The following is a 19,730-nucleotide window of genomic DNA, read 5'->3' as shown; positions in this document are numbered from 1 at the left end:
GGGGTATAAGAACAAGTGTCACAGTTTAAATAAAAGGGCAGCAAAGACTAGGTGTGGGAAAGGGGAATTAGAAGAGAATAATTCAAAATACGATTTTGATTCCTAAACCATGTGTCATATGCCAAATTTGTCTTTAAACTATTGATCATTTAAATTTAGTCATTGAACTTTTGAACGCTTGTTTGTTACCCTTATCTTGACTCGTCGTCACGATTTGACTGATGGATGTTGATGCGGTAACATTTTTGGTACAAAAACTCTTATCATGCTAAAATAGCGCGGTTTGTCATATACTAGTCTCACAAAATCAAAACATATGGAGATATGTAACATGTACATTCGGCAACAAAATGATTTATATTTATTTTTTTAATTTTATGAATATTAAATTCAAGTGTATATATATATAATGATTTTGTTGCCAAGCAAATATTGTAAAAATATAGGTATACAAAATATTTGTCATATCCACAATTGTTTGCAGAAATTTAAGCGGTTCCAAAATTTCAAAAACTAAATTGAAAGAATTGATAATCTAGGGACTAAAATCATGTATTAACCAAGAAAACATTGCAATGCAAAAGCTTAAATGCCACACATATGCGCACTAATTAATCCGACATAATACGCTGGCAGGTTTGGATCAATCACTCTTACTATCAAAATGAGAAAAATATCACATGGAGGGTGCAAACCTGGGGTGCCATTGTCAGGACTGCCGGCTTTCTTGGAGCATTCACTGGCTGGGGAAGAAACTCCACTTGGCTCTGCAGGCAATTGAACTTCATTTGTCTCTTGCTTTCTATTGATAATTGGCTCCAAAAAAATTTCATCAGTCGTTTGATTGCAGACATCAATTTCTAAGTCTAAAGCAGGTGAATCACGCGCATGGTCAGACTCCAGCTTTCTCTTCTTCCGGGAGCATGAAATTCCTCTATTCTGTTGCGTATACAAGTATTACATTAGAAATGTTGGGTCAATGAAAATGTTCGAGAGATTGAGAGATTCTGAGATACGCAGCGTATCAAACCAGTTGACACACTTATCTATTTTATTAATACTGAAGCACTAGGCTAACTTCACAATAAAAAATAAAGGTGGAAAAGTGGCCCGGTGGACTGGGGGGAGGGAGGGGGGATGGGGATTAAACACCCAAGACAAACATCTAAAAACCAAAAATCAGAGCTAAATTTGGAGAAAAGAAGAATCTGAAAGTTAAAAATCGTTCCATAGGTTTCACACGTCTTTGATTTTTTTTTTTTTTTCTCAATCTTATTAGTATTATTTTTGGTATTCATTTATATAGCTTTGAGATTGTTGTTGCAACACACAAAGAAAAAAAGGTCACTTTTAAATTATTATAGGAAAAAATTGAACCGCCCAATAATCTTTGATTAAGATGGTCTACCTCAGCATAAAAGAAAAGCAAAAAAAATAAAACTATGATGCATCAGTTCTTGGAAAAACTAGTAAAACCAATATTATGGTAGCTAATAAGACAACATGCAGCCATTTTGAGAAGCACCAACAAACCTCAAGTTCCTTCAACAAATGACATGCTGCTTCTCCTTTCGCAGCTTTCCTGCTCCGCTCATACCCCTCTCCAACCAAAAGGTCGTCTTTCAGCTGTAACTTAAGCTCAACATGCACCATATCTCCCTTCTGTATGCATTTTTCTTTTATAAAATACCCAAGAGAATCACATAATTCATTCAGTTTACGCGGTCCAGGTAGTTCGAGTTTATCAGGGGTCACAATTGGAGACAATAGTGGCTCATATATTCTCCACACTTCATCAAGATTAAGCTTCGTGTCAATTAGTATTGCCCCTGCAATACTTTCCACAATATCTCCAAGAGCCTGTAACAAAAAAAATAAGAAAGGATGATCATAGAGAAAACTAAACCACAAAAAAAGTAAACCAGTGGACAATTTAACAACCAAGTGACTTCTACAACTGCATATTCTTTAGAAACAATAACAGAAACTTCATGGCTGAGCAGAAAGCTGCCTAGTTATTATATATGAAATGATCAACTTTGTTAGATTCAGTCAACTTTGCTAGGAGCAAGCTGTGTGATCTAAAAGAGGTACAGAAAAATAATCAGAATAAGCGGCTGCAAAGATCATGGAGGTTTCCAGACTCTATTTGACTTTTGATACTTTTGTTGTAACACATGGTTTCTTGTTTTTTGGTTTTAGTTATTCTACCTACAGAGGCTGCTTTTTTTTTTTCATTTTTTGGCTTCTTGCATATGCTATTTCTGAGATGTGCCTACATTTTCTTTTGGGAAAATTACACATACCTCACTTAAACTAACACCCAATTTGCAATGTCCTCCATAAAAAATAAAAAAAGAGAGGATGGAAGAGGGGGTGGCTGAACTACAATTTCTTTTTTAGTTTTAAATTTGAATTTCTTTTTAAAAAGATAATTTTTTGTTTCTTTTTCGAAAATTTAGGGGTATTTTTAGGGACAAAAGGGGTACATTACAAATTTTTTGTAGTTTGGAGGGGACATTGATGCAATCTTTAGTTTAGGGGACATTACGAATTGGGTGTTAGTTTGAGAGGGTGTGTACTTTCCCCCCTTTGTTTTATAATATAAATCACTGACTTGCAAGAAAAAGAAAAAAGACAGAACAGACACAAAAGGCGCACGTCCAAATTCACCTTAAAAAGAAAGGAATGAGAAGAACTAACCTTAGGACCCTTTGGGCCTTGGAGTGATCTGCCGGTATGAGGCTCAGAAATACACTTCACATATTCTGTTATCTGACTTAGCAGTAAACCTGAGCAGTGCTGAAGATGCTGGTGAAGGTTGTGTCTTACAGCCACTTGAGCAAAATTTTCATTGCTAACTGAAGCTGAGCGCAAGTCAGTCAACTCGCCTTGATCAATATCTGTGTGGCTCTGAAAGAGGTGCCGTGTAATAAGCAGATCCAACACCGAGTCACCAAGAAATTCCAGCCTCTGTCAAAAACTCAAGAAATTAAAAAGAGAGACACATAAAGCTCTTGCTCACTGCATGTTCAATATCTTGTCATTGTATATATATGTACGCGCACACCTTTATATATATACACGGGCACGCACACACACACACACTCCATTTTCTGGAGTAAAATTAAATGCAATCAGCAAAAGCTTTCTGATATTTTAGCATGCCACGATAAAGAATTTGTGAGTTGCTAAATTTTGAAATTTACAAAGATTGTCTTCTACAGTCATTTGAAGAGGTGATTTCAAGAGAGCGGGGATCAGAACAGAGAGATTAAATAAAATCAAGTCTGCTGAAAACTTCCGTTGTTACCTGATAACAGTAGCCAACTCCTACTTCTTGCTCAGATGCATGTGTTATGGCCTCTTGTAAAAGACCCTTGGCAGAAAATTCATACCGAAGCTTTGACTCTAGGGTTGCAATCTCATTAGCTTTTGGGACATAGGATCGTAGAGATACAACAGCAATTGCTTCATTAACTAATGAGGGATCAAGTTCAGCATCAATTTCAAGCCATTTCATCATATGAAGTGCAGCAACTAATCCACCGCCAATGTAGTATGCTCCAATAAGGGCTTCAACACAATCAGCTATAGTTTTTGAAACCATCCATCTATGACCCCTATCACAGCACTTTCCAACCACAACTTTTGGGTCTTCAGTTTGGAATTTTCCATCCAAAGGCACTTCTAGAGTATCAACCCTGCATTTACAAGGAACAGGCCGTAGAGAATGCTGTCCTGGAGCAACCCAACGACGAGGATCAAATGCACTGTCACGTATATATCCCTGTTACAGAAAGTGCAAAGCATCATATCATACAAGTAAAATCGTTGTGGTACTTAAGCCAGTTAAAAGTCAACAGAACCCTTGCACCCAAATCACAGTCCAAAATTGCATGCATCCAGGAATTGGAAAGCATGGTATAGACAAACTACACTCAGACAGATATAACAGAAGTGCAGATAAATTGACAGGTTCACGCCACTAATATCATTTGCCCAAAGTATAAAATGTATGTAATAATATGCCAGTGATCTTTGGACCAAATTGCATCTCCTCCCCCCATAAACAAGGGGTGGAGGGTACGGTCAAACATTTAATACTGTTTAAGTTTCTTAGTTGTATTTATCTATCAAAAAAAAAAAAAAACATACACGATGCTGCCAATTATTTGACATGCTCATACCCACATATTTGATACTGAAACTATTTCATCCAAACTGCCGTTTCCTTGTACCCATATTATTGTAGCTGAATCCTATATACAAATTTGCGCTTCATGGCAGATAAATCCTAACTATTGATGCTGTTAAGCTGCATATTCCTCAAGTAGACGGCTGGGTCTACAGTCTACTTGTACATTTCTGTTCCCCTGTTAAGATGAATTTCATATTCCACTAGTGTAAACTAACTAAGAAAAAAATGACAGATCAATACTTTTTCAATAATTACATTGAAAATAACAAATAATTTGAAATAAAAGAAACCACGCATATAAACAATAAACATCCACAATGCATGAACCATTATGAGACAAATATGACAACTAGAAGTATGTGCAGATGGACCGACATCTGAGCATTGGTTGCATCAGAAAAGCTTAAGTTCCATATCTAGTGATATACCCCACATCTTGAAATTTTTACATTAATTATTTACTGTAATACCTTAAGGTCCTTTTAGGTATGGATTTGGGTCATGGCATTTAGCACCAAGGCCTAACATAAAAACAGCTTAAAGATCAAACCAACCCAAGCCTAATTGAAAATATTTTTCTCAATTGAATAATTTGAATAGTTTGTGGTAGAAGCAAAATCAGTCCAAGTGCCATTTAAGTAGTCTTTTTTGCGCATGCCCGGGGCTGAAAGATCAGGACTATATTGAGATCTGTTTTGATTTAAAACAGTTTGACTTTCTTCTTAGTCATTGCAGGCAATTGACATTAATGACGATAGGTGATCAAAGAGGTGCAGATTAAAATCCATACTGGGAACACAAATTAAGATAACTTTGCAGGTAAACATGCCCCTCAGTTAACAAGACAGTGGAGAATTAGGACAAATTTTGCTCCATTTGTTGCTGTAGACAATAGAGGGTCATTGTGATTAATTCCAAAATTGAACAAAACAAAGCATGGGATTCACCAAACCATCCAAATATAAAGAAGAACAAGAAGGGAAAAGTCTGAGGAGACCATTTATATGACTATGTGAAGCCTCTAATTTGAGGTGTACAATAACTTCTAAAGACCCCAGCATTGGTAATGTTAAATCCAGCAACACTATATATTGATCCTCCCCTTCCAGAGGCAACAAACCTACTAACACAACCTTTTTTAATATGAAAAATCATGTGCTGTAGATTTTCTCTGTGAGGTGATATTTAAAGCTCTCACTGTCACACATGGAAAAGAAAAGGTATAGTTCAACATTCTTCGGATGCAAGTGTATGATAACTGATACTGCACATATTCTCATTGAAAAGAGGTCAGGAAGTTTAGTTAATTTGTACAATGATATGCCAAACAGAAACCAGTTAAAGAGATCTAACCCATATATAGCAGATATATGGTCAGATACCTGTAACTTGTGATCTATTCCCAACTTATGGAGTGTTGCATTACAAACAGCCCATGAGCGTCGAGCAGTTAGTTGTCCTTCATGTTTCTCAGGATATTTAAGAAAGAGGTGACAGCTCACAGCATACTTTAGAATTGAATCCCCAAGCAATTCCAAACGCTCCATTGAAAAATTCTCGCAACATCTTAGCGATGTAAGAGCTTCTAGAATCTAATCACAAAACAACTGGGTTAGATTAAACATAACTGTATGATTCAACGGAAAATAGATCAATAAAGAAAATAACCAGATAATAGGACAGACCAATGTGCTTGAAATATGAAAGTTGCTAGAGCAACAATCAATCTCTTTTCTAAGCTGGCTGGCCAACATCAGGGATTCCAGACGGTGCATCACAGATGGTAGTAAGTAAAATGATCTCAAAACTTGTCTGGAAACATCAATTCTGATTAAAAGCTCAGGTGGCATATGAACATGCATTTGTGGCTTTTTGATAAGCACACCAGCTTCCAATGTCTTACCTTTAGCTCCTGCTCAATCGTAAGAAAATATTAGAAACAATACCCACACAGTGCCACACATTGCTTAATCTGATTCAACAATTTTATTGAACTTGAATCAGAAATCCATTTAGTTATTCTACCACACCAACTTGTCTGACATACCCAACTAGGAAAAAAACTAATACCTCATCTAGAATAATAACTTGAAATGTAGGAAATTTTGTGTTTTCCCCCTTTCTTACCAGGCATGCTCTTCTAAGCCAGTTTTCTATCACACTTAGATAGAGGAAATGTAAGTTGACTGCTACCTGCTACCTCCCCCTTAAATTTACCTTGAGAGAAGTGTGTACGAGTGCCTAACTCCACTCTCTTTTCTCTTCCTTAATTTTTTTTATAAGTAATTTCATATCATTAATAAAGCGCAGAGGGTTAATTAAAGGGATGTGCCCTCTCCCTCCAACCAAGTTGATTCACCAAGCACAGAACCCTGATAGGGCAGAAGGGTGTTGATAATGCATAATTCGGGGTTCGATATATATAGAAATTTCATTAAAAGCGCAAAAGGCACAATACAAAGGAGATCAAGAACGAAGAAAGAGAGCACAAAAATTTACTAAGTAAGAGATATTCAAAAGGGTGTTAACAAAGATCCACTCAAAGAGTGATGTAAGAAAATAAAGTTGTAGCTCCGAACTTGTCTTCTCGCAATCTTCAAAACTCCGAGCATTTCTTTCTCTCTAAATGCACCACATCAAATGAGAAGGGATTACATTCCAAACAATATTAAAAACATTGCTTTCCAGCACGCCAAGAGCTCCGCGACCCGTCTGGGCATAACCCACTCTACTCCAAACATCTGAAAAACCAGATTCCACAATTCTCTTGCAGTGTAACAGTGAAGGAGGTGCTCAGGTGTTTCCCCACTCTTTTTACACTTGCAACACCAAGCAAACACTATGATGTGACACTTGTAGAGATTATCCATAGAGAGAATTTTTCCTAGAGATGTTGTTCAAGTAAAGAAAGCCACCATCAAAGGAGCCTTAGACCTCTAGATGCTCTTCCATGGGAAAGAGGAGTCAACGTTGGGAGGACTTTGTAAAAAACAATTACCTCAAAAGATTGTATTTTCAAAGGAATCCAACACTTCATCTCCCCAACCTAGCCTAATGGAACACACAGCATTGAAAAGAGAGGATACAAAATCCAGCTTCCAATTATTGTCATTGGTCAACCAATTTCCTTCCTTTTGTGGTCGAAAGTGCAGTCGGCCTTCATCTTCATCTATATCTTTCTTTCACTTTGTGCGGTTAACAAAACCTCATAGATTTTACTAGTGTCTTGTAATTTTTTGTGGGTCTTTTCACACTGTCACGCCATTTTTATGAGTTTTTTTTTTTTTTTTCAACATCACAATCACCAGCTCACCACAATTTATTGTGTTGTGTCACTTGTGTATTTTAATCTACAGGCTGACACAAGTCACACAATAATCACATTCTGCGTTTCTAGCCTCCTAGGTAAGACGAGAAAGTCTCCCTTTGTTTTTACACTATCATTTAATAGAAAAGTCAAACTCAACTAGAAGAAGAAACGAAAAACAATGGCCATATTTGACAGTGTTGCAGCCTGCATGGCCAAACCTTTATTTGCTAGGGGCCAAAACTTCATTTGTTAGGGCCATACAACCAACAGTACTGAAAACACCTTTATTAAAAAAAAAAAAAAGAAGAAAAAAATCCCATCGAATGGGGTGGGGGGGGGCTGGCCCATGCCACTCCCTCCTTGCATCCATCTCTTTGGCTCGGTAACAACATTAGAGCACCAACCACCCACTAGACTACCATATTTGTTATCCACTATCTGTCCAATAAGCCTCTCTCTCCACAGCATACCTCCATAACCACTTCCCAAAAGAGGCTGATTAAAAGTGAGCAAATTCCTAATTCCCAAATCTCCATGATGAAGGAGACTATATACTTTGTTCCATTTAACAAGATGGATCTTAGACTCGTTATCCAAACCATCGCACAAGAAATCCCTATGCAATTTTTCTATCCAATTAACAACACTTACTGGGATAGGGAAAAGAAAAAGGAATTTGTAGGGAGGTTGGACAGCGTGCACTTGATCAATGTTAAGCGACCACCCTTTTAGGTACGTATAGCCTTTTCCACCCTGCTAATCTTTTCACCATTTTAGGGTTTGTATATGGTCTTTTTTTGTGGGTTTTTGAGGGTTTTCCTATGTATACCATTTGTGTACTTAGAGGCGCATTGCACTTTTTTTGATATATATAACATTACTTGTCAAAAAAGAAAAGACCTAACAACTAACATGGAAAGAAATAATTAAATACTACAATCATTTCAAATAACATAAAATCATAATAAAAACATAATCAAATCAAATCATGAGATAAATCAGGGAGAGAATATTTCCATCTTCAACACTCCCCCTCAAGCTGAGTCATAGATGTCTTGCATGCTCAGCTTGCATAAGGCTGAATGAAAAACACTTCTAGACACTCCATTTGTCTGCAAGTTGTTCTCTATCCGCAAGTAATTCTTCTTCTGTCTTCACATATGGTGTCTAGTTGATATCTTCTGAATGACAAGTCCCCCGACATCTTGAGCCTAGTGCATGGAGAGTTGACTATGGGAGGTCACCTACTCTCTATCCCCATTTTCAGACATCCAACTAGACAGCTCCTTTTTGTGTGGAGGGTTGGATTCTCACATGTGTCTCACCTTCTCAACGAAACCATCTGTTTTCAGCCACATGCTTCCAACTTTTAAATAACTTTTGCCCCTCTAAAATCGTCACAATCAAGAAAAATAGGAAAGTGACCTGTGGGAACTCTCGGTAATCTAATCTGAACCACGTTTGAGAAGTGATCCTCCCAATCGAAAGAGAAACTTGTCGATTCTAGACCATGAAGGAGAACCCCGATTATTAGACCAAGTGAAATCCCAGCCTTGGAGCGGGATATCCATAAGACCCTACTCAAAGATAAAGTCCAAGAACTCTTTCCATAGTGAGCGAGAAGCTGATCGCACCTGATTTCTCACTAGGGAAGCCAATCACGTTAAAATCGCCCCAATCCAAGGTAAATCCCACCAACTAATCAACCCCACCATCTCTTCCCATAGCAACCAGCGATCAACATCTGAATTAGTGCCGTATAAACTGGCGAAGGCCCACTCAAACTGGTCGCTAACATTTCTGAATTTAGATGCCACCAAATAGTTCCCCACACAGCCTTCAACTTTTTGCATAACTCCTATCCTAGATCAATAAAATACCACCAGATGCCCCCGTAGAATCCAACTGACACCAATCTAGATGTCACCCACCCCACAAACTCCGCACTATACTTCTGGACATCTATTCCAACTTTGTCTCCAATAAGGTTACTATGTCAGCCTTCCATGTCCTAAAGAAATTCCTAATACGCAAACATTTATTCACTTCATGCAACCCTCTCACATTCCAAGAATAATTTTCAACTTCATAAAGGAATGGAAAACGCCCACCCTCTTCTACTAGCAAATTTGGATGTAGAACCTTTAGAGGCATAATTAATGAAACAATCTAGTCTTTTCATTTCTCTAGTACCCTTAGGAATCAATTGAGCAGATCTAGTAGGAGAACCCTTTCTCTTCAATAAAAGCGAATAGGGCCATAATCTCCTTTTCAAATTTATCACAAGGCAAACCCCAAAATTTACTAAAACCTTTGATAATCTTCCTTAACCACTCCGAAGTTTCTTGTCCACTATTTTTAAGATATTGCACTGTATGATTCAAACCCAATTTAATGCCTCTATCAAAATTGACCATTCCAATAATGGGGATATCTGTCCAGTAGCCTCAATACTTTTTCCGTGAACATGGTGTTATCCATCAAACCAGTTCTGCTGATAATCCCTAGCATAATGGAGTTGCTGAGCGGAAAAATCAACATCTTTTTGAGGTAATTTGGTCATTAATGATTGATATATATGTCCCTAAATTTTTTTTGGGGTTATGCCTTACTTCACTGCAGCATATCTCATCAATAGGACGTCCTCACGTCTTAGATTTCAAAACACCTCTTGAAATATTGTCTCCACCTTTATCTACTTCCAAAGGTGTTTGGTTGTATTTGTTTCGTTAACATTCATGGTCCAAGTCGAGGTAAATTAGATCCACGTGCTCTCAAATGTATTTTTGTGGGTTATTCCCCTACTCATAAGGGATATAAATGTTATCGTTCCCTTCTCGGAACCGTTTTGTCTCGATGGATGTTACCTTTTTTGAGTCTCAATCATATTTTTCATCCACCCAAACTTCTCTTCAGGGAGAGAGTCCAAGCGAAGAGAAATTTTCTATGAGTAGCTCTTTACGTATCCCTGCCCCTATGCCATTGCATGACAAACCACCAATGACGAAGCTGAGAGTCTACACTGCCACACACTATTGTCATCCTTGATATCGCCATGCACACCCTCTGCAATATGGACAAGACTAGCAGAAAATCAGGCAACCACAACATTCCTTTCCCTGTACATTTCCCAACCGTTGGTAACGTCAAGACAGGCAGAGCTGCCTCGACTGTGCCTTGGCCTGGCCAAGGCCTCCACATATGATCGCTTGCCAACCACTCAGCCGGTTTGCATGATTCAAGTGACGAAGGGTGCTTTGCCAAGCTAGACATTGTCATCCCATCTAAAGATACCCCTGATCGCCATTCCCTTTTACTCCCACCATGGGGCGACTAGAAAGCATCAAGGAACCTACGCAGCTTGAGAGTGAATCACAACCAACGGCTACCTCTTCTACCTTTAGGGATGATAACAAAACCTCTCATACTGCTAGCTCCATATTCCGCTATTTCCAAGAAAGGACAGAAACGACTTAAACCACATTGGGCAATGAAGGCTTTTAATCCCAACCCTCCAGGACTTCACAAATTCCTTTGAATGCTCTACTTGAAGCAAGCCCTCATGGTGTCCATCAACCGCGATACATTGACCTTACCTAGTGAAACTGAACGAACAAAACCTCTACTTCTTTCGTACACCCGTAAAACCGAAACCCCCTCCTAACGGACAAATTCAAAGGACTTCAATTCGACAAAGAACCATCTTGAAGTAACCATCCTTATCAGGGGAATAACTTATCTTCAAAGTAAAGATTCCATTAGTATTTAGTCGAAAGATGTATGAAGCTCCTCTCAAAAGAATTTTAAATGTGAACTCAAGACCTAAGCTCCTTTCATTTTTAGGCCGAATTTGTTTGAATCAGATTATCAAAGTTGGAGGACGAAATATATATATATTCAAAAACGAGAAATATTACCAAAGCAATACTACCAAATAAACTTCCCAAATGATAAACAAAAGGACCTTAAGAGCAATATACAGATCATGCGCACAAATGTACAGGAACAGTATATGTAACAAACTCAAGTATGCAAATTAACAGACCTTCATCATCAAAGTTCACAAGAAGGTTGTGTGGATTATGACTTTGCTTTAACCGCAACAAAGGCTGTCCCGGATAGATAAGTGCAATTCCATACCTGATCAGGACAAGTGTTATCTACAGAGACTATATACAGCAATTCCGTGGGGAAAGCACAAAACATCATTCATGGTAGGAAACCACCTACTTTTTGTTGAAGTACTCAGCAAAAGTTGCATATTCCGATGGAGCAGTGCCAGTGATTCCATCGAAAGGACTCTCTGCAGATGTATTATTCACAGCCATAACAACAGAATAGATTTTTCCAGTGTGAATTGCCAAAACTACCATATCTTTGAGGTTGTTTATGTCGACCAAACAATTAGCAAAGTGGACAACATTATCGCTGTTGCATTCTGTTTCAAATGAACTGTTTCTACAAGGTGATAACTTTACTGTCTCACCAGGCACAGCACTCAACACTGACCTTTTTTTCAGAATTTCAACCGCAGAAATACAAGAGTTGATTCCTGTCCAGTTTATTTTGCAAGGTTCAGGAGTTGAAGTGTTGAATTCTTCAAGAGGTAGAAGTAAATACATTTTGGATGGGCTCCATAGTGATTTTGTTTCTTTCTGAAGTAAAAATTCTCTCTGTGCTCCAGATTTGGATCCAACCAAGAGTCTCCCGAACAAACCATTAAAAAAAAATTCTTGAAAGCACTTTGCTTTGATCATCTGGTAAAGAAAAACGGATGTGGCAGCATTAGTAGAAGTATTTCTCTAAAGAAGAAGAGGAAGAAGACAACTAATAAATTAACAAGCTAGCGACCGCACACCTGTTCCGAATCCAAATGCACTTGCCCGCAAAAAGATACAGAAGACTTAACCATCTTTGAGACCAAGTAAAGTTCAAACTCAATATTTCCCACGTCATCATCAAGCTCTGTCTCAATCAAAAGAACAAATCCAGAATACAGCTCACCAGGAATATTACAGCGAAAGTCAAATTTATAGGCCTGAAAACTGGCTCCATCAATTTGTTCACCCCATGTGCCAGATAGTGCACGAATGCAAGTTGTCCCATGTAACTCCTTCCTCTTTGTTGTTCCTTTGAACACCAAAAGAAGAAAAAAAAAAAAAAAAAAAAGGCCTAAGCACATATCAGGTGTGATAGAAAAACAAAGTTCAGCAACATAAAAGGACAGACACCCACTCTACTTTTCAGCAGTTGAATTCAAAAGCAACTCAAATATACAACATTAAGTCATCAAGAACATTAACTTGAATCCAAAACATCAACCAAATGTATATTTGCAACCAATTAGATGCTACAAAACCAAAAGTATACTTTCATGCAAACTACATGGACATTGCTGAATCATTTATATTTTACATACAAGGGCAAATTGAGCAAACAATTTTATGAACGGTCTTCTTATTACAATTATTTGAGAAGCGAACAATAGTCTTGTACACAAGAGTATTTTACCAAGGATTTGCTTTAGTTTTTCCTATGCATTCTAGATTGAGTCAGATTCAAATACAAATGCATGTCTTTCAATAATATAACATACCCCAGTGAACCCTTAAAAATAAAGAAATAACAGAACCTTTCTGTGAACGCCATACCTAACAATCAAAAATAAATTTGTTAGTAGTTTATTCATATACATACCAGCACCTGAACCTGATTCTTTGCTTTTTACAATGAGATCTTTCTCAGAAGGCTCTTCAATGGATGGGAGAAGATGAGCATCCAAAGCACCCATTTGATGCAACTTCTTACATGCTTCCAAGCACACAAGCTGCTTTGCTAAATGAGAATTCCTACTCAAGGGACCATCTATGGTTTGAAAAGCCGCGTTAGGAGGTAATGTCATTTTACACTTATAAGACCCTTCAATACATGAAAAGTGAAAATTTGGCTTTGGCGCAAAGTACCTAAGTAATACAGAAACCAATTACGACTCAATACAAAATAAATTGATTTAATGACTCAGTGCTTAAGGAAAATAAAAAGAATCATAAATACATCATTACCAAATATAAAAGGAAATTATATTTTGTACATCAACAATTTACAAGGAAAACATATCCATACTTGTCACCAGGGAGTTTTGCACAATATCGATGAACAAGATTGACACTAGAATCTGCAGTAACAGACGCCCCGGTCCCATCCACGTAATATGCATTTGTGTCCTCAATACTACATGCTTTCTGAATGGATACATCAGGGTCTCTATTCATGGCTGTGTCTGTCATTGAACGCTCACTCCTGAGTATGTCAAACAGTTGATTCCTTTGTTTCGCATTTCCCCTTTAGATATACGTATAGTTAGAACAACAATATATTTTACAAAACATACAATAACAACAACAAAAATCTGAGTTTCGAGAAACTATGTAAAGGAGAGGCAACTTCACCTCTCCAGCATCACGACAAATTGAGAATTATTCTGTCGAGCTCGTCCCCGAGATTGGACGTAACTACGGACTGTCTTGGGCAGGTCAAAACGTATCACACAGGAGCAGTTTGGCACATGAATTCCCTCCTCAACTACATCAGTGGCAAATAGTAAATTGACCTACATGGAAGGGCTTGCTCACTTAGAATCAGGTTTTTGAATAACAAAACTTCTAACAAGTCATATTCTATGGTGTAAAATATTAGACACCTTCCCAGAGCGAAATGACTCCAAGGCCTCCTTTTGCATTTTTGGTGCCAGCGAGTCGGTTGATGTATTACTCCCAGTCAAATATGAAACTGTAAAATGAGATAAATAGCTAACTTTCTTCACGAATCTCTCAATAACCTTAGCTGTAACAATTCTTTCAACAAATATGAGGCACAGTACTTGCTCTGCTCCTCTGCAATTACAAAACGTGATGGTAAATCCACTATTTAATCATATAAACAACAATTGACCGGTAAAGTAGCTATGTTACCCAAACGATTGGAAGATTTGAAGAAGTTCAAGTAATTTAGGAGATACACAACCCAAAACTACTGCCTTTGAATAATCAGACCCTGAATCCAGAAGATTTCTATCACCTGAAAAGACAAAAGAAATCATATCAGTAATAAATACAATATTTAAAACAGAAAATATGTTTATATGAAAATATAGGCATATAACCATAAAAAGTACATCAGGCAAAGAAATAAATCCCAAAATATTGATATAATGCAACATATGAAAGATTGTCGCAGATACCAAACTAAATCCATTCAAAAATTAATGGAAAGAAGATTATCTTTTTTAAAAAAGCAAGGATATAACCTGTAGTGTTCACAAATGCCAATTATGGTGTACAGTGCCTCGCTATATCACTAACAACTAAATTACACCAAAAAGAAGTATTTTCCAAGGGTAGAAGGTGTTCAACAATTTATAATTTTCCAGCTTTTACCCCAACAAAATAGAAAAGACAATCCGAAGTCAGAAAATTGTTGATTCACACCAGATAGTAGTAACAATAATTGTTACATCTTGTGGGTTATGGAACACGGAGGAAATGATGTGGACACGATAGGTAATGGTAGCAAATGATGTGAACATGATATATCAGAATCATGAGTACGCAACAAATAAAATAAAAATAAAAAAGAAGCTTGCGGTAGATTGTAACAAACAAACGAAAGCAGTTTGCAGCACAACAATGCAACAAAAATGGAAAACTTATGGTACTTTTTTAATATGGATAAAGCATAAAGAAAGAAAGCTCCCAAATGTCATACCGTCTGAGAAAGATTCTCCAATTATACACAAGACTTCCTCAAGAAAATATTTACACCGCAAGGAACATGCTCTGTAAACTTCACACTCTTCTTTGGTGTTCCGGACATTCTCTAGACAGACTTTCACAGCCTACAAAACAAATAACATAATATAGAAAAGGTAAAGTTAAGAGGTAAAAGGTGTGATCATGAAAAATAACCATCTAGATGTAGGTAGAACCAAAAGGTATGACCACGGACAATAGTAACGTTGTATAGCGATCATTATGGCTATGATGTCTGCAACTAGGGTTGCTTCAATTTTATAAAATTGGAGGAAATTAAGGACAATTGTGAAACAGAAGATCATGTATATTATTTCTTTTCCCTTTAAACCACAATTCTTTTTTCTCATTATTCTAAGTTTTGAGTCCTATCATACCTCATAAGCACACAAGAGTCCAAGCTCATCAAGACAATACAAAATCTTTGCATGGTCATTGGACAACCGCTTTCGCAGCATCTTAAATTTGTCGTCTGTGTCTTTGTAAGAACTTTGCAACAACCCTTGCGACTCTGACAAGGAAGCATCAAACTGTCAATGCAGATTGTACTTCATTAGTATCCTGACAAGTTTACTGCATAAAAGCAAAAAGATAAGAATGGATAGGATGTGTTTCTATGGGTGAACATGCATACATATAGATGCACAAATACCTTGGACCACAAGGCTTCTATTTTTTCTTTTAAACCCAAACCAGGGAACAGTGCTTGGTCATAAAATCTACACGTTTCTTTTGCCGAGGGCACATATACTTCCATCTCCGTCCTGTCTTCAACAGTGTACACCTAGAGCAGAAAGCATCTATACTCAAGTTCAACCCATGACGAGTGAAGAATAATTACTATTAAAAATGTTAAGTACCTGGGAATCCAAGATACTTTCAAGTTCTGATATTTGACCCTCACAGTCCATGGTGGATGAGACACCTGATACGCAAATTTCTATTAATTATGCATATCCAATAACTTTTTATTTGACAATAGATCTCATTACCAGATACCAGATATTGAATATTTGGCAATGAGCCCCCAAAAGTTCTGCATAGTATTTCTTAAACACAAAGCATAAAATAAGAGAAAGCAAAATTACTAAACTGCAACAGATGGGCAAGAGCTTAAGATACTCTAATCATTCAACAGCTGTCAAATGAGCTATACAAAGAAAACTTAAAAGCTGTGCAGAGAAACTTAGAAATGATTAAGCTAATTAGCTTTCCAGCTTCTAAGGAGACTTCACCTTAATCTCTAGTGTGAAAAATTAAGTGAAACTATACATATAAAGTACCAACTGCAATATACAAATATAGCACATCTATGACATGTACACTATTAAGCAAATCAAATACTGTAAAAAAGTACTGCACCTACCCCCCATCTTCACCAATGAAAAAGAAGTACACAACATCACTACGATATCTTACCTTTTCTAACTACAGGGGATGCTGTCATTCCAAAAATCTTTGGCTTGTCAATAGATTTGTGATAGAACTCCTTCACCAGAACAAAACAATCATTGAGATATTTCTTAATCACACATAATAAGAATGAAAATTCAGGTTAAGATGGGTGCAACAACAAAATTGGAAAATAAAAGATATTCACCTTCATTATTTTTGTATAAGGATGATTACCAGTAGCACGATGACATTCGTCAATAATCATCAAGCATACTGTTTCTAGGCTCAAGAATGCCTTTCTTAGTGCATCCAAAAAAATCTGGGGTGTCATAACTAGTACCTGTAAGATAAAACAGAGGATATGCATTATTACATGACACTATCAACAATAAATTGAAAATAGAAATTTAAATCTCACACTTTAAGACAAATAACTAACATTTGTAGCGGCTTAAGAAAGAATAATCTTTTATTTCACAACTTATACAAGCAAAATTAATTGTGGCAAACAAAAGCCAAAGTTTTCAAAAAAAATCAATTAATTGATTTCCCATTAAGAATTTCGTAAGTCTAACTCATCTCATAAAACCGGTTTTATAAGAGAGGGTTGTCTATTCCTTATAAACATGCCCAAGGTCTTCTCCACAATCAATGTGGGATTATTCCTCAATACCCTCCCTTACGTGCAAGCCAGTATTTTTCCTGGTCCTTGTCACAGGATAAGTAGTGTGGGCTCATTCGTCCTACAGGAGGCTCTGATACCATGAAGAATTCCGTAAGCCTAACTCATCTTATAAAACTAGTTGTATAAGAAAGGGTAGTCAATTTCTTATAAACATGCTCAGGTCTTGTCCACAAGCAATGTGGGATTATTCCTCAACATCTCATTAGTAAATACTAACCAAACAATATGGGAAACATTGACTAACTGTTTATGTTAAACGCCAGTGCATATAAAGCATAAAGAAAGAAAATTAAGAAAATAATTAAAATGGTGGAAGCTCAAATTGAGATTTCAACGATAACCTGCCATTAAGAAGTAACCATTAGAACTTCCCGAATAAAAAACATAAAAGTAATATTTCAGTATACAGATAATCACTATTATAAACTGAGCTCTTCAGAAGCAAACTTACATCATGCTCATTAATTTCCTTCTCCCAGCACTTTAAACTCCATTCATCAACCCCCTTGGCTCCATAATACTCTCCCACTTGCAAACTTGTACTTATTTTGATATACTCAAATTGCTGCAGACACAAAACCCACTTTTTTCAATATGTGAATGAATCGATCAGCCAGATTGCACGTGGGTTCCCAAGGAGACATTAGCAATAAAATTCTTTCTTTTCTTTTAACCCAAACGAAAAATATGAAAAGTACTGGAAAGAAAACAATAAAAAGAAAGTAAATTAAAAAAACATGCCTGATTAACAAGATGAACCGTGGGAGCCAAGAAAATAACCAACTTCTTACGGTCACCTGACTTAATAGCTTCAGCTATGTCTTTGATAAGCAAAACGGCAATCATCGTTTTGCCAGCACCTGTATCCAACACTGCGATTGTGTTCCTCCTCTTTGCAACTTCAAACACCTTCAATTGGTACCTACAAACCCACATAAATTCATAAATTCACATCATTAAAATCTAGAAAAACACAACAATCTTTCTTCTTTTTCAGGCAAGTACACAAATCCTTAAAAAATAAATAAAGGTAGAAACCTTCTGGGTATGTAGTTCTTGGCATTGGGGGAAGAGGGTGACTTTTGAAGAGAAGGATCATCAGGAGGGTTGAGACCCATGTCAGGGCTGGAGTCGTTCATGTAACTGCAACTCCGCTTAAGAGGATTATGGGTCTGAGTCTGCTTCTCCGCGGAATGCATGATGATTATAGTGTACAAACTACAACAACCCAAGAGACTCCCTCAGTCCGTGAGCAGAAATACAAGCAATGAGCGAGTCAAATCACAAAAATACTCTGATCAGAAAGAAGCACAAACACGCAGAGAGTGTGAACCAATTTTCTTTTCTTTTGTTTTCCTTGTTTCACTTTATGTAGTATTAAGGATGTTTTTATTGGTGTTCGGTTCGGTCTGGTTTCCTGGTCAAACCTGGTCAATTTCTTTTTCTCGTAGTTACCAATTTTTTTACCCAAAAAAAAAAAATTAAAATGACGTGGAGTTTATTTTTTATATTCCTAGAATTTTTCTTCAGTAATTATTTTGATTATTTTTAATTAATAAGCTTCACGTTACTTTAATATTTATTTTTTACTGAAAGATTTGGTATCCCTAATATTTCCCAATTATTAATGCTACTTACCAGTTATCACACCCAATCCCACCCTCCTCTCATGTCCGATCTTTGAATTAGTTTTAATTAAAATAAATAACTAAAAAAATTGGCATAATAAAATAAAAGTACAATAAAAATTTTTTACTGATAATACAAATATGTTTTGTTGGTGTTTGGGCTTGCTCCTATGTCTATTATGTTTTAAATATGAAAAATGTTAGTATGTTTAATAATGCTTTTTAAATAATTATTTATAATTTCTATTAAGAATAATCCTACTTAACCAATCTATCAGATCCTGGGCTTCGAAGCCAATGATAGGCTCATGGCCCGGATGGCAAAATTCTTGAGATTGGCATATCTCGGGAGGACATGAAGAATACCTGAGGGATCATTCTCAGGAAAGATATTCCTAGAGAGACGTAGAGCATATTGAGGTTGAGTATCAGGATTGAGCTTATCTCGGGACGAAGAGTCATCCATTACACACAAGCCCCGAGACAAACACTTCTCAGGATAGTCAAGCATCCTCGAAACAAACACCTTCCAGGGATGTTCATGCATTTATTTACGAAAGATTCTAGGGATCTTTATCTTATAATCTAAGGAAATCACTATTGGAGTAGGAGTCACAATCTAGATCCAATTAGAACTCCTTGAAGAATCTAACACAATAGTCCTACTCCAAAACTAATTAAAGTAGAACCCCAGGTCTAACTC

The 19,730-nt window shown here is 36.9% G+C and overlaps 1 protein-coding gene across 1 annotated transcript in view; it reads right to left on the bottom strand.

Moving 5' to 3' along the window:
• LOC132188155 (endoribonuclease Dicer homolog 3) overlaps positions 1-18,734 on the bottom strand; it is a 22,373-nt gene extending 3,639 nt beyond the window's left edge. Inside the window, exons 1-23 of the mRNA XM_059602560.1 lie at positions 18,438-18,734; positions 18,141-18,321; positions 17,851-17,964; positions 16,920-17,054; positions 16,739-16,808; positions 16,180-16,244; positions 15,972-16,103; positions 15,697-15,849; positions 15,276-15,405; positions 14,483-14,588; positions 14,212-14,404; positions 13,961-14,121; positions 13,635-13,853; positions 13,209-13,474; positions 12,370-12,641; positions 11,742-12,268; positions 11,557-11,651; positions 5,887-6,113; positions 5,584-5,793; positions 3,314-3,790; positions 2,704-2,973; positions 1,534-1,860; positions 696-939 (exon numbers count right to left, since the gene is read on the bottom strand). Of these exons, the coding sequence (XP_059458543.1) occupies positions 696-939; positions 1,534-1,860; positions 2,704-2,973; positions 3,314-3,790; positions 5,584-5,793; positions 5,887-6,113; positions 11,557-11,651; positions 11,742-12,268; positions 12,370-12,641; positions 13,209-13,474; positions 13,635-13,853; positions 13,961-14,121; positions 14,212-14,404; positions 14,483-14,588; positions 15,276-15,405; positions 15,697-15,849; positions 15,972-16,103; positions 16,180-16,244; positions 16,739-16,808; positions 16,920-17,054; positions 17,851-17,964; positions 18,141-18,321; positions 18,438-18,598 (4,735 nt within the window). The 5' untranslated portion in view covers positions 18,599-18,734. The remainder of the gene's footprint in view (positions 1-695; positions 940-1,533; positions 1,861-2,703; positions 2,974-3,313; positions 3,791-5,583; positions 5,794-5,886; positions 6,114-11,556; positions 11,652-11,741; positions 12,269-12,369; positions 12,642-13,208; positions 13,475-13,634; positions 13,854-13,960; positions 14,122-14,211; positions 14,405-14,482; positions 14,589-15,275; positions 15,406-15,696; positions 15,850-15,971; positions 16,104-16,179; positions 16,245-16,738; positions 16,809-16,919; positions 17,055-17,850; positions 17,965-18,140; positions 18,322-18,437) is intronic.
• Between the last annotated feature and the right edge of the window lie 996 nt (positions 18,735-19,730).

The sequence above is a fragment of the Corylus avellana genome, chromosome ca1, assembly GCF_901000735.1.
Source record: "Corylus avellana chromosome ca1, CavTom2PMs-1.0".
Classification (NCBI taxonomy): Eukaryota; Viridiplantae; Streptophyta; class Magnoliopsida; order Fagales; family Betulaceae; genus Corylus; species Corylus avellana.
Note: the sequence above shows the minus strand (reverse complement) of the source record. Positions and strands in the feature narration are given on the sequence as shown.